Raw genomic sequence first — 15,857 nt, 5'->3', positions numbered from 1 at the left:
GGTGCTCCGGGGAACAGTTGCGGGCCTGTTTGGTGTGGCCTGCCTTCTCCCTTTGCCACCCCACTGCCTCTTCCAACTTCTCTTCTAACTGGAAACAACTGTTTCCTGGGGACCTGGTCAAGTTACACTCCACTTCTGAAATCCATCTTTCACTGATGTCCCATCCTTTACCAGGTTTCTGGCCTGGGTTATAGATTTGATCTAACTTCAGCTATGGATGTGGCCAGAACTATTCCTCTCACTGGGGTATACGCAGATTAGGTGGATTCAGGGGGTTGCACATGCACTAGGGAGAGGAATAGTTTTGCCACCATTCAAAGTCGAAGTGGCATCTAGTCAAGAACCCAAGCAGGTAAAGGACGGGACGTGGTGGAGGCTGGCATTTCAGTACAGGAGCATCACATCACAGGATTCTTTTGAGGCCAATCCAATCAATTTTGGAATTCTAAGTATATTAGAAACTTTATCCTACAGGTGTGTATTGTGTAATTAAGATGGCTTTGAGAGACCCAGCTTTTCGTCTCTTCATTAATCAAGACGACTGAATGACCGGGGAAGCCAAATAGGCAATTACCTGCGACCCTGCAAATTAACTAGGCAATTTTTTTAAAATACTTGAATGCTAAAGGGGGATCAGCAGCTGGTGCTGATTTTGGGCTCCTTTGGGTGTAAGTGTCGGCAATCTTATACTAACCTTAAAGTTATTGTCAGAATATACATGCACATACAGTGTATAAGTATATAGGTTTGTACAATGCTGATACAGATCCTCATCTTGATTCTTAGATGTATCGTTAAGGGTCCATTCACACGTCTGCAACTATTTTGCGGTCCTCAAATTGCGGAATTGCAAAACACAAACAACGGCCATGTGCTTTCCGCATTTTTGTTTTGTTTAGGCATAAAAGCGTATTTATTAACGGATATTAAAATTATTTTTTTTTACAATGGAACCCTCTTTGACGTGTACCACTTTATAACATCTACCTGAGGCATCCGTTTATCGTATACATGATGTGCGTAGTTAAACATGGGACAAAAACATGATGTGAACCCAACCTACAGTAAATGGGGTAAAGTACAGTAATTATATACACCCTATCCAGCTTCTGACTGCCCAGGTAGGCTGCAGATACAGGCGAGCATGTGACCTCCTACATCTCTATGAGAATGAAGTTTCTCCTTGTGGAGACTGCCTAGCTGGCATATAGAGTCTTACAGGCCAGACCAGGCTCCTTGGCAAAAAAAAAGGTATGCAAAGTAATAGAACTCTCCTATTGGGAAGAAGGAAAACTGTCTCTCTACTGCCACCTTGGGGTAACTTCCCAATGAGTCAATGTCTGACCTTTTTACAGGCCTTGCAACATGACTACCATATAAGCCAAACCAAAATCTCTTCATATGGTCTCTTTTCCTTATGGAGAATAATCTAGTTTGGCTATATCTACCTGTTAAAAGATCAGACAATAATTCATAGGGAAGCGACCCCTCCCAATAGATGGCAGTAGAGAGACAATTTTCATTCTAACCTGGAGGAGAGCTACTCTGCATACCTTCCTACAGCTGTACCACTCCCTTACACCACTTGGTCCCGGGATCAGCTTAGGATGACCTGCGTCTAGAAGTTTTACCTTATCCCAGTGGCCACTTATGGGGCAACTTTTTACTACTGTGGAGGAGCCCTTTAAGCTCTCTATCCTTGATAGTGACGTACAGTATATAACAACATTCCAGCTGCTTCGTCCACACAATGCTAGTAACATGCTCAGTCTACACAACTGTCCTCTTTGTAGTTTCAGCACAATATGTCACTTCTGCTGCTGACGTCTGGGATTTGTAGGCGCAACCTATTGATAATAATAACGTTATCACTGGGATTATATTAGTTTGATAAAAGTAAAAAGAGAATCTTCAAAAACTGCAAAATATGAAGAAATTGTGCCTTTAAAGTGTCCCCTTAAGAGACTCGCAGGTTCAGAGAGCGGCTATAAATCTCAGAGGAATCAAAGCAGTGTGAGAAAATGCTATTTACTACTAGTTTTGTGTAAATTCAGCAAAACAAGTGAAGTTAGTGTCTTATTATGGCACATAGCAGCATCCTTAAGGCTGTAGCGTGTCATCTTGTACAATTACATACTCACACTATAGGTATTCTGCTGCCCAGAACGTAACGTCATTATGTCAAACTGTGGGGCAAGATAGTGTGGTAAAAAGTTTCTCTGGGTGAAAAATGTATGGCTAATCAATGTATGATTGTTGAAGGTTCAACACTCAAGAGTGTGGAATCTTCATAGTTTATCCAGGTAGAGTGGCTTATGTGACAAACTATCAGTACCGTCTCTACATTGATGGCACACAATTATACACCCTTTCCCCTAACATTGCCCTGCACTACTACAAAATAACAATTGTCTCTCTGCTGTCTCCAACATCATGTCCTCTCTCTGTCAGAAACGGAATCTTTCAAAAATGGAACTTCTTTTGTTTCCATCATCTACTAACCTACCTAAGACAGATATTTCTATTTCAGTGTGTGGTACCACCATAGTGCCTAGGCAGCATGTCTACTGTCTCGGAGGTAAGTTTCACTTGGGTCTTTCCTTTGCTCCAGATATTGAATCACTTGCACTTTCATCACACCAGCATCTCAAAAACATCTCCAGAAACTGCCCTTCCTTACTGTGAAAACAGCCAGACCTCTAATTGGTTGTCCTGATTATTTTTATCCTGATTAACCGATCTTCCCCTCACTAGACACACAGATATTCTGTCTGATGATTGATAACGAGCATTCGTATGAACGCTCGTTAGCGTTCATCTTGCAGTGTAATACTGTCGCTGATTGCACGATGAATGAGCATCAGGCAATCTAGATCTTATATTATGCTAAAAGATCAAGATTTGCCAGCAGCAAATTGTGCTGTCTACTTACGATCTGCCACCAGCAAACCAGTGTACAGCATGGGCACGAGTGATGGCATAGTGATCACTCCTCCCCATGTTGCTGATGATATCGCTGCATGTAATAGCAGATGTCTCCTCAGCAAGCGAGCAGGCGATTGCCGGGAGGGAACATTTCCTTCCTGACAATCATCTGCATGATCAGGGTGTCTAATACACCCTTAAACCTTCCCCTCTTCAATCTATCCTGAATGCAGCAGCCAGGCTCATCTATCATCTATATCTAACTACTTACTACATTGATGCCTCCACCCTGTGTACTCATTGCACTGGTTACCCAGTCACTTTAGACTACAAATTACACTTATCATCCTCTTCTACAAAGCTTCACACAGTTCTTCACCACCCTAGATCTCCTCCCTCAACTATTCTCCTCCCTCAACTATGTCTACCACCCTACCTGCGTTCTTCATTCTGATAATGGTCTTGGCCTAACATCTCCCAAACCTCTCACTTCCATCTGCATGACTATTCTTGTGCTGCACCAGTTTTCTGGAATGTGCTACCCTGAGCAATCAGGTTAATTCTCAATATTTACAGATTAGAAAAGTTTTACGGGTTCAGGCTAGGGCTTTGCTAAAGCCCGCCCATTATTGCTGGTGACGTCACCAGGAACACTGCTAGGCGAAAGCCTCCACCTAGCAGAGACCCGGTACATCACCGGAACTAATGAAAAAGCCCTTGCCCTGCGTGATGCTCATCACAGAGGGGCTGCCTGGTTGAAGAAGGGTATTTGTTCGGGTTCAGCTCTGAACCCGGACAACCCCTTTAAGCGTGAGAACACATATTTTTAGGCAAAGCAACCTCATCCTTGAATTGAACAATATGCCCCACACTCCTTGTACCCTAATGCATTTTATACTGTATCTGTACAGAGACACTGCCTGGATGATTGGCTCATGCAGCTTTATGTGTCCTACTAACTTGTTTTTTTAAAAGATGGTGCACCATAGTACAAAAGAAGTACTTTTATCAGTTCCACTTTAACCTTTCCTCACTTCTATGACTTCATAGATTGTAAGCTCTTGCGAGCAGGACACACACTCCTATGGTTTAAATTATTAGCTTGTTACTTTGTAGAGAATGCTACTGCGGCTCAGTCGGCAGATCGGATCCCTGCTGATCACACATTACTGCCTGATTTGTAGGCGTTGGGCAGTGCACGGCTTTACGTAGCTATAGATACGTTCATGGATCACTACAAGCATGATTCCAAAAACGAACCTTTCACACATACTGTACCTGCATTCGTCTGTATAACAGAGCACAGGGCAGCTTCTCTAGTATACGGGTTAATTGCTTTATCACTGGAGATGCCTGTTATACAAGGGTACAGGGGATGTTAAATTATACTGACTCAATTATATCCCCCCTTCTTTGCCCAATCCACCAGTTAAAAAGATGAAACCAGTTTGTCCTTTGAAAATCAGTGATGATGCTAATGAATGTCTCCGGATTGTAGGCCGCTAGAACTAGCCATAAATCACCATTTTGCAGCTTGAGCTGATAGCTCATTCAGTTTACAGCTTCCATAAACCCTGTCAATATAACTGTGGGGAAAAGCAAACCATCATAAACAGGGCACTAATCAGACTGTTATATTCATCCGAAAAAAACATCTTCTTTTTATAGTTATAAATAAATTAGTCATCATTTCACTGACAGCGCTCTACTTAATTCTATGAAGAGCCACTGGCAGCCCCTCTATAGCGGGGAGAGGGAAAGGTACCTTATCATGTGCACTTACGCTTCTCTTATCAAGTTCAGAAAATCCAATATATTAGGGATTTCATAGACAAGACTATATATACTATATCACCCCCTCGGCAATAATAATAATGGTGTAGAAAAGAAGAATAGCCTTACAGTACAAGCCTGCATTTTCATACATAAAGCAATTCCAGGCAAACTATAGGGAATTGCTATGTATGCAATTTCTCTGTGGTTAGATCTACTTCATACTATCCTGCACTTAGCTGTATACCTTCTGTTGAGAATTATTTTCTAAAAGGAATGTCAATTAATAAACTGCCATTTCCATGTTCATATACGTTAGATGAAAGGGGTTTCTGTCATTCTTGATAGTTCTGTTGATATTTTAGACTTAGGAGGATGTGTCCATTCCATCTAATAGGTGAAACTACTGACTTTTACTATTGTCTATAATATCTTCTCGCTCATTTATCTGCTCATTTTAATAGAATTACTATAGTGGGAATTATTACCTGTATAGAGGTAATCTTGTCAATACAGAAAAGGAGAGTGTGGCAGGGTGACCGCAAATACCATACTGATGTACAGTGAAGACTAGTACAGTCATAGTGATTCTTTCAATGTGAACTAACCCAGAGAAAGAAAGAAAGAAAGAAAGAAAGAAAGAAAGAAAGAAAGAAAGAAAGAAAGAAAGAAAGAAAGAAAGAAAAAAAGGAAGTGAGGAAGAGAGAGTATGAGAGGAAGAAAAAGAGAAGAAAAAAGTGAAGAAAGAAACAGAGAAAGGGAGAGGGTAAGAGAAAGAAAAAAAGAAAGATAAATTGGGCAAGAGAGAGAGAGAGAGAAAAGATGCAGAGGAAGAGAAAGAGAAGGAAAACAGTGAAGAAAGAAAGAAAGTGAGAGAGAGAGAGAGAGAGAGAGAGAGAGGAGAAAAGTTGCAGAGGAAAAGACAGAGGAAGAGAGAGTATGAAAGGAAGAAAAAGAGAAAAAAAAAGTGAAGAAAGAAACAGAGAAAGTGAGAGGGTAAGGGAAAGAAAGAAAGATAAATTTGGCGACAGAGAGGGAGAAAGAAAAGGTGCAGAGGAAGAGAAAGCGAAGGAAAAAGGGAAAGAAAGAATGAAAGAAAGAAAGAAAGAAAGCAAGAGAGAAAGAGAGGGAGGAAAAAAGTTGCAGAGGAAGAGAGAGTATGAGAGGAAGAAAAAGAGAATAAAAAGGTGAAGAAAGAAAGAGAGAAAGGGAGAGGGAGAAAGAAAGAAAGAAAGATAAATTGGGTGACAGAGAGAGAAAGAAAAGGAAAAGTGAAGAAAGAAACAGAGGAAAGAAAGAAAGAAAGAAAGAAAGAAAGAAAGAAAGAAAGAAAGAAAGAAAGAACCCGCTGTTGGAAGAACTGGTACAATGCATAGTTGAAACAAAAACTTTTGTCTGTTTCGCTGACGGCTCAGAGGATGCTTCAGGGTGTGCAGCAGGTAGCCCATACCAGTACACCTCACATCTACCTATTAGAGTACTGGGAATCCCAGCATGGCAGACGGTCTCCAGTGCATGCAGCGCACATACCTCATATCATTCTCTCATCTTTTCATTGGTTACAATATTTTATATTGATGATCATACGCATACTTTAGATATAAATTACTTGTTGGGCAAGTTCACTTTTAATAGAATGACCTAAAGTACAGTAGATTAGAGAATATATTGCAATGCCCTGAGAGTCTAAATATATATTGTATCGCCCACATTTCGGGCTACATTCGCCCGATGTTTAGCTATCAGGGCTGAGGGACATTTACATTCTGCGCTATTGCTCTGTGAATCCGTCAGCAGAACGCAGCCGAGCTGACGGACAAACTGCAGGGAATTTCAGTCCCTGCTGCATCCCTGCAATGCCATGACGCCTATATGTAAAGGGCGCACATATAACACACATGACGTATTAAAGATATACTATTTAAGCAACTTCAAAACATGCTAGTACAAGCTGAACAAAGGCAAGCTTTCCCTTTAAGGAAAACACTTCTAAAATGTAGATCTTCGTTCCAGTGGGACCTAGAAACCCTCTAACCCTAGAACAAAGAGAATGTAGTCATTTTCAGAACAGAGATGATATATATATTTTTTTGGCATTGGCTTGGCAATCGCCTGCTTATCTGTCGCTTTCCCAAATGCTATTAATTGTGCGGGTGATGCATGATTTCATCGACATCATGAGGGAATTGCTCAGTGCCCGTCGGGAAAGGGTTAAATTAGAAGTCCTCCTAACACACGCACACGCACACACATCCCCAGAAGTTCACAGACATCAGATTTACTGGATTTTAACTCAGCGACCAGCATCTGCTTTAGAAAGTTTAACGCCTTCTGCGCCAGGGTACTGCGCTATTTTCATTAGTGCGCTCATAAAATTCTTCAAAGCCGTCAGAACATCTGGAAGACGGCGCGGTTTAACCCTTTGCGCCGCAACAAGATCAGCGATGCCAATAGAGTAGAAAGATGGTTAAGGAAATTGTAAAAAGACCAGCCAGTGCCTTCCCCCTCCATGCTATAGCCCTCCCCCCCCCCTCTCCCATAAAATTAATAGAATATGCAAGAAGGTATGAAGGGAGTATTAGTGGTAACATACAGTACCATGAGCTGCTCTGGCCTCTCTCAGTCAGTGTGGAACAGTTAACAGATCTCACTTCTGGCCTTCGTGCACAGTGCAAAAAATAATAAATATATAAGGAGGAGGGAGAGGGACACCAAAAAAAAAATCTCTGCAGTTTAAACAAGGAGGCAAACTCAGCTTTCTCCGTTCTGGTGCATTCCTTTCCCTGTATCTCCCAACCTCTTTTGCGTGTGTCCTGTCATATTTTCTTCAGCTGTTAATGGTCTGGGCTTGCGAGAAAACAGTCAAAGTTTAAGGGAAGGAGAAAAAAAAACGTGAAAGAAAAAAATTGCTTGTAAGTGACTGTCACAGCGGATCAGACTCACGTTGGATGGTCATTTTTTCCAAGGGAAGTGTTCCTCTCATAGTTCCTGAGTGTCTCAGTCATCTCTCCCTCCCTCCTGGCTGCCCTAAGCCCTCCCTTCCCTCAATGTGCTCACCCCTCCTCCATCATGTGCATATACACATAGAGCCACTGATACACGCTCCTTACCTCCCTCCTCTCCTAAGGCCATGATCTAGTGGCCATAAAAGATTCATATGACTTGGAATGAGAGCACAATAGCATATTCCCAGTTTAACCTGAAAGGAATGTTTGCTTCATACATCATCTCCCACATAGACTCCCTGCCATGCTGAGCTGGAGCATATGGAAAACATGGCTTCACAGGAAAAACAAACTATTCCAAAGTCAAACCTTTGTCCAGAAACATTTGTGCTCTTCGCCTCAACCTCTGACCTGCCCGAGCAGTGTGACAGGCTTGTGACTGCCTGTGTCACTTCATGGCTGGCTCACAGTCTCAGCAGTCCTCAGGGCAGGCACAGAAAAAAGAAGAATCAGTCATTTTCTCCTCAGCTGATGGGGAATCTTAACCCCACATAAGACCCCAATACCATCCTGACACACAACAATACCGCTTTTGTTAGCTCCAATCGCTCACTCACTTTTTTTTTTTTTTTTTGCCGTAATTTAGAGCAAAAGTTATCTTCTTTGATTAAGTTAATAATAACCTCAAGGGTTAATAGCGAAAGGTTCCAGCTTTGCGCCTTAATAGTATACCGCTTGTAATATAATCCTTGACCAAGTGTAGTTTTTTTTGGTCAATGAGCTACTGTTAAAAATTTCTTTTCAGACAGTTGGGTCGGGGAATGTGTTAAGCGTGTATGCTAGAAAACTGGCGTATAAAAGTAGCAAAGTTCGGTGCAAGTCCCATTTTTCACTATACTGTTCAACTTTTTACAAAAAATTGGCAGGAGGAGACAACCCACAGACAAGACCCCACTGCCCTGACTCATTTAGCAACATGTGGACCAGAAATCCGGTGCAAATTTCACCTGAAATGCATGGTAGCTCAATTTCTAAAGTAGATTTCATTTTGTGGTATACAGAACTCCTGAAAAGGTACCAGAATTATTACCTCTTAATAATTCTATGGCGTTGTACGCTAGCGGGGTTTGTTATTAAGACCGGCATAAGAAATGTCTCAATTGCACCCTAAGGGTACTTTCACACTAGCGTCGCTGGATTCCGGCAGGTAGTTCCTTCCGGCAATCTGTATGCAAACGGATACCATTTGTAGATGGATCCGGATGCGGATCCGTCTCACAAATGTATTGCAAAACCGGATCCGTCTCTCCGGTTATCATCCAGAAAAACGGATCCGGTATTTATCTTTTTCACATTTTTAAAGGTCTGCGCATGCTTAAGGCCGGATCCGGCATTAATGCATTTCAATGTAAAATAATGCTGGATTCGGAATTCCGGCAAGTGTTCCGGAACTTTGGACGGAGAAAATACAGCAGCATGCTGCGGTATTTTCTCCGTCCAAAAACCATCCAGTGATTGAACTGAAGACATCCTGATGCATCCTGAATGGATTGCTCTCCATTCAGAATGCATTAGGATAAAACTGATCAGTTATTTTTTCGGTATTAAGTCCCTAGGACGGTACTCAATACCGGAAAAGAAAAACGCTAGTGTGAAAGTACCCTTAGTGATTTTACACAGTGATGTGACATTTATTTATTTTACGCACTTATATAGCGCTACTATATTCCACAGCGCTTTACAGACATTAGCATCCAACTGTCCCCAATGGGGCTCACAATCTAAGTTCCCTATCAGTATGTCTTTGGAGTGTGGGAGGAAACCAGAGTACCAGGAGGAAACCTACACAAACATAGAGAGAACAAACAAACTCCAGGCAGATGTTGTCCTTGGTCGGATTCGAACATAGGACCCAAGCGCTGCAAGGCACCAGTGCTAACCAGTAAATTTAACCACTTGGGGGAGGGAAGGTAATTTTTCATGAGTGAAATATTTAAAGTCAGTCTGCTTTGGCTTGCTTTGCACCAAAGATAGAACATCTATCTTGCACCTGCACCTGCAAAAAAGATACATGTCCTATTTTTTTTTTTCATTTTGTGGACCACAATATTTCTATTGAAGGGAAAAATAAAATGGCTGCATGCGCACGGCCAGGATCTGTGTTTTGCGGATCTGTGATTTGCAGACCACGAAACACTTATGGTTGTATGCATGAGCCCTAACACTTTTGTCTAGAATTGCTGCTACAGATTTTTGCGCCACCCCCCACTAGAGTGACTATGCAGGTTTTTGGGTCCATTCACACATCCGTGTGTGTTTTGCGGATCCACGGATCCGCAAAACACGGACAGCGGCAATGTGCGTTCCGCATTTTGCGGACCGCACATTGCCGGCACTAAGAGAATATGCCTATTCTTGTCCGCTATTGCGGACGAGAATAGGACATGTTCTATTTTTTTCAGGATCAGAATTGCGGACCAGGAAGTGCGGGTCCGCAATTCTGGATCGGGGCCGCACGTCGTGCGGCCCCATAGAAATGTATGGGTCCGCAATTCCATTCCGCAAAATGCGGAATGGAATTGCGGATGTGTGAATGGAGCCTTTTAGTGATACTGTAAATCTGGAATAAAACTAATTAACATAGCTAACTACACCCACTTTACTGCCAACTTTTCAAACCAAAGTTATTGGCATTAAAAATGCCAATGCCAGGATTATTATTATATATTTTTTAGAAAACTTTATACTCACTCTTGTTTCAGACATTTGACCACTGCTGTCAGTCACTGGCTTTAGTAGTCACTGCTGGACAACCCCTTTCTGCCAAACATAGGAGTAAATTCTAGTGAGAGGAGGGCTATTAGTCTTTCCTTTATAATTTTCTTCCAGTCTTAAAGAGAGTTTTATATAAGATTGGAATAATTTATATAAAAAATTATTTATCTATTATCTGGTATTTACCTACCCACAGAAGAGATGATGATTACAGAACCTTCTCTCTAGTTGGCTGGGAAAAAAAAGTCTCCCCTCCCCCAAATATGATCTCTAATGGATAGGAGAAGAAGGATTGATAACATGCACAGAAGTTCATGTTACCCTACCCCTGGTAATGAAGTGAAAAATTATCTACTACCTGCAGCATGTCAGCATTTTCCCCACTGACCTCCTCTTATCCATTTTGATTGAGATCACAGCCAACTGAAGGAGAGAGGGCTGCTTTAAACTTTAATATCTCAGTCTACAATTCAGCTAAAAGTGGCTGTTTTAAAGCTGATATAAAACTGGAAATACAGCCTTTAGAAATTTGGTTGGTAGTGAGAGCTGCAGGTTTATGATCTATGTCTTCTTTAAAAGGTTAGATTGTCAGCTTTAAAACAAGACCAAGATTGTGGCTGTAGCTTAATTGTAGCCTACAAAAGATCTGTCAGAAGCAGGTCCCCCTTAAAATAGTATGCCAATCATTAGTATTTATGACATCCATAGAGAATATAACAAAAATGTTTTATAAGTCATCATAGCCCGACAGGTGGAACCATCAGAAAGAACAACGGTCCCAAAAAGTATGTAACCTACATGAAGGTTGGATTAGCAAATAAAATTTAAAAAGTTTCAGATTTTGTTCCACACATCTGACTTTCTGTCTGTCCGCGTAAGCGTACTACAGTCAGCTTCTCGCTGACCTGAAATGGTTGCTGTCTTTAGAACATCTCTTTACACTTCCTAAAGCTATAATGTGAAGCATGTAGAATTTAGTTAAAGGTCGTTTACTCTTGTTATCAAAATGCCAACCTTTATTAGCTGGGACAAAGCAATTATAAAGCAAGGCAGTGGAGTGGATATCCAATTACCAAAATTTGCACTAAAAGACCAACAGTCACGTACATATAAATCAGTTATAGCAAACAATCTGAAGACATATCCAGTATGGGCAACTGTTGTATAAATGCATGTAAATGGAAGGGACAACAAGACTTTAAAGTTGACCTTAGATTTGAGATATTTGTTGATAGAGCTGGTTGAGTGTTTATTGGATCTTCCAGTTGTACAATATGTATTGTCCATCAAGAATCAGTAGATATTATCTGCAGATCCTAAAGACATTGGTTACCTACCTCTACTAACACATATCCCATGTCTATTTGAGCTGAATGCTAACATATCCATGTGACTATGTGAAAGTCACCCCCAGTAGAAACCTAGGAACAGAACTCTATTTTGTCTCTTATTTTCTTTGAGGCCAAGTCTGAGGAGAAACACGTGCAGTATATTCCTATGAGCTAATTGGTTAATTAGCTATTTTAAAGTCTGCTGTAACTTCAATAATACCAATTCTTAATAATACTAATATGTACTGTATTATTATAAAGCAGATAACTGTAGGATTATTTCTAAATGTTCAAAGGTGCAACTGTCTTTAGCTGAACAAAAAGTATGCCATTTTTGTTCAAAAACTTTGGTCACACGAAAGGTGTAGCTATACTTTCCCTTTAAAATTCAGTTCACTGCATCGGTCCTCTACTTAAATATTGGATAATATCCAACCAACTCCCAAGGCATATGCCCCTCTATGTGTCTAACACTTTTGCTATACCCTGCTACTTGTCCCTTTTATTCAATGGATTGAAGGCCATACCGTTTTCTGCCAACTATACTACAGGTGAAACTCGAAAAATGTGAATATCATGCAAAAGTCCTTTTATTTCAGTAATGCAAAACAAAAGGAATTGCATTAATGCAGCTTAGAATTAGAATTTTGTGAAAAGGTTCAATATTCTAGGCTCAAAGTGTCACACTCTAGTCAGCTAATTAATCCATATCCCCTGAGCAAAGGGTACCTCAAAATTGTGACTTTGGGGTTTCATAAGCTGTAAGCCATCATCATCCAAATTATAACAAATAAAGGCTTGAAATATCTCACTTTGCATGTAATGAGTCTATCTCATATGTTAGTTTCACCTTTTAAGTTACATTACTGAAATAAATTAACTTTGCACGATATTCAAATTTTTCGAGTTCCACCTGTATATGGTGCAAGAAAGTACCGTATTTTTCGCCCCATAAGACGCATTTTTCCCCCAAAAGTGGGGGGAAATGCCCCTGTGTCTTATGGGGTGAATACTAATGAGTGTTTCCATAATGGAAGTGCTCATTAGTACTGGAGGACCAAGAAGCGGTGAAGGCTCTGTACTCACCTCTTCCTGGTCCTCAGCTGTCGGCTGTGCAGTGGCTGCACACAGCGTGAGGGCATCAGAACACAGCACAGCCAACACCAGGATGAAGAGTATTGCACTGTGGGTGAGGAGTGGTGGCGTCCGGAGCAGGAGAGGTGTTTTATTTTATTTTAAGTTCTCTGTAGCATTGGGGCTGCCAAGAGGCATGGGGGCTGCTAAGAGGCATGGGTGCTCATATAGGGGCTGCTAAGAGGCATGGGGTCTCATATGGGGGCTGCTAAGAGGCATGGTGTCTCATATGGGGGATGCTAAGAGGCATGGGGGCTCATATGGGGGCTGCTAAGAGGCATGGGGGCTCATATGGGGGCTGCTAAGAGGCATGGGGTCTCATATGGGGTCTGATGAGAGGCATGGGGGCTCATATGGGGGCTGCTAAGAGGCATGGGGTCTCATATGGGGGCTGCTAAGAAACATGGCGGCTCATATGGGGGCTGATGAGAGGCATGAGGGCTTATATGGGTGCTGATGAGAGGCATTGGGGCTGATGAGATGTATATGGGGTCTGATATGAGGCAATGGGGGCTGATGAGAGGCATATGGGGGCTGATAAAAGGCATGAGACTCTTATCTGAGGTCTGATTGGGGGTTATTCACATTGGGGTCTGATCTGAGGTCTTATTGAGGTCTTATTAACATCGGGGGTCTGATAGGGGCTGTAAGCTGAGGTCTGATTAACATTGGGGGTCTGACTGCTGGTCTGACCTGAGGTCTAATGAAAAATATTTTTTTCTTATTGTCCTCCTCTAAAACCTAGATGCGTCTTATGGTATTTTTGCCCAGAAACCAGTTTATTGCACCCCCTCCAGCCAGCTATCCAAATGAAATCTGAGAAAGTGGTTACTTTCTACATCACCAATATCACTGATGTGAATATTTAAAGGGGTTGTCCCACAAAAAATATTCTACACTTTTTAAACCAGTTAAATACCTCATTCCCTCACATCAACCGAGCACTGCTACAGAATACCAGTCATTGTCTGCCCACTGTCTCTAGCATCATGTCCTCTTTATTTCTAAAACTAAATATTTCAAAAACTAAATTTCAGCTTTTTCCTCCATCTACCAACTTACCAAAATGTGATATTTCTAAGTGGGTGGCACAATCATAACCCCCCCCCCACACACACACACACACATATTCAGTCCAATGCACGCTCCTGCCATCTGCACCTCAAAAACATCTCTAGAATCCCTTATTTTCTCACTATGGAGATGGCCAATAGTCTAATTGTTACCCTGTTCTATTCTCGTCTGGACTACTCCTTCTCACTAAGCTCTCCCCTCTCCAAGCCATCCTAATTGCAGCAGTTAGGCTCCTCTTTCTATCAAACTGCTTCACCAATGCCTCCACCCTCAGTCACTGCACTGGTTGCCTGTTTAATATAGAATACAATTTAAACTCATCACGCTCACCCTCAAAGCTGTCTACAAAGCTGCACCGCTCATCTCTCTATACCCTCTTACTTGTGCTTTTCACTACTCCACCAATGAGACTGACATCCTCCATAATCCAAACTTCCCATTCCAGTCTACAAGACTTTACTTGTGCTTCACAAGTTCTCTGGATTCCACTGCCCCAGACAATCAGATAGATTTCCAACATCCACACTTTCACGCGTGACCTAAAAACACATATTTCTAGGCAGGCCTATGACATTCTCTAATTAAACTCTTTTCTGCCCCTTCTATATTATCCCCTAGAACCTGTACCCCTCATCCAACCATAGCCCTGATAGTCATACACTCCAATGCACTTAAAGAGGTTGTCTCACTTTAGCAAATGCATTCTTTAGCTTCCTGTGCTGGTTAGATTCATTTTTCCATCACATTATACACTGTATATTTCCAGGGGTAATGACCACCCTGCAATCCAGCAGCGCACTATAGGAAAAGGCACCAGCCTTTCTGGTGGCCGGGACTGTGGGAGCGCACATAGGCATGTGCATGTGCAGCAGCTCACATCCCAGCCACCTCGGATCTGCACTGCAGCAGTGGCCGTAACCCCTTGAAACTAGCAGTGTATAATGTGATGGAAAAATGAATCAAGCCAGCTAAGGAGAAAATATGGTCAATCACAATACATTGATTCATGATAAATGCCATTTACTGAAGTGAGACAACCACTTTAATACTTGTATCGACATGTCAGCCCATTCAGCCTTATATGTACTTCCCGATAATATAGAAAGGACGGCTGGACCATTGTACAATACAAACACTTATGCCTCATGTATCACCTCTATCTCCTCATACATTGTAAGCTCTCTCGAGAAGGGCCCTCATTCCTTATTGTCTGAATTGTTGAGTTTTCAATCTGTAATGTCCACCTTATACATGTTCCCTCTGAATTCTAAAGCGCTGTGGAATATGTTGGCACTATATAAATTATAAGGATTATTATTTTTCAACATTTTGTATAGACTTTTAATGTGAAATGTTGGGAAAGTGCTAAAACATATTCTCATTCTCTGTTCAAACTTAACAAGACAGCTTTATGAGTAGTGGCCATGATAAGTGCTGCAGACATATGGTAGTTGTCAGGCAAAAGATCTTCAGATGATAATTAGAATGTGTTGTTTACCAGTCCCACCAAGAGTGAATAGCTACCAGGCACCTTCAATACTACTTGAACATGATCTATGGACCTATCTAATTAAGTTTTTATCATTTTTTTTTTCACTATTTAAAAAAAAATCTGAAATACTGAAATTCTCACTCTAAGAGACTTCCTTTTTTTAACTTATGCGGTACACACTTTAGGCAGGATCATCGGTCATCGTCTCATTATTATCAAAACAGGATTACAATGAAAAGTATGACCTCTATTATAAAGCTGGAGGTGATAACAAAGAATGACACCATTAACAGTAAGTGATGGACACACTTCTGCTCCTCTCCCCTGTTCTCCACAATGACTGGTACATGGGACACAGAACATGCCCTCAGCACTCTCCAATGGTAGAGAGTAGATCTGCCTCGGTAA

The 15,857-nt window shown here is 41.5% G+C and overlaps 1 protein-coding gene across 4 annotated transcripts in view; it reads right to left on the bottom strand.

Moving 5' to 3' along the window:
- BNC2 (basonuclin 2) overlaps positions 1-15,857 on the bottom strand; it is a 715,491-nt gene that overhangs the window by 244,847 nt on the left and 454,787 nt on the right. Inside the window, exon 1 of one of the 4 annotated variants that reach the window (XM_040417244.1) lies at positions 7,297-7,560. The exons of the other annotated variants lie outside the window; for them this stretch is intronic. Within the exon in view, the coding sequence (XP_040273178.1) occupies positions 7,297-7,299 (3 nt within the window). The 5' untranslated portion in view covers positions 7,300-7,560. Of the gene's footprint in view, positions 1-7,296; positions 7,561-15,857 lie in introns of those variants that run through there. 4 annotated transcript variants of the gene reach the window in all.

Source organism: Bufo bufo, chromosome 2 (genome assembly GCF_905171765.1).
Source record: "Bufo bufo chromosome 2, aBufBuf1.1, whole genome shotgun sequence".
In the NCBI taxonomy this organism is placed as follows: Eukaryota; Metazoa; Chordata; class Amphibia; order Anura; family Bufonidae; genus Bufo; species Bufo bufo.
The sequence above is the reverse complement of the archived record's forward strand: the minus strand, read 5'-3'. Positions and strand labels throughout refer to the sequence as shown.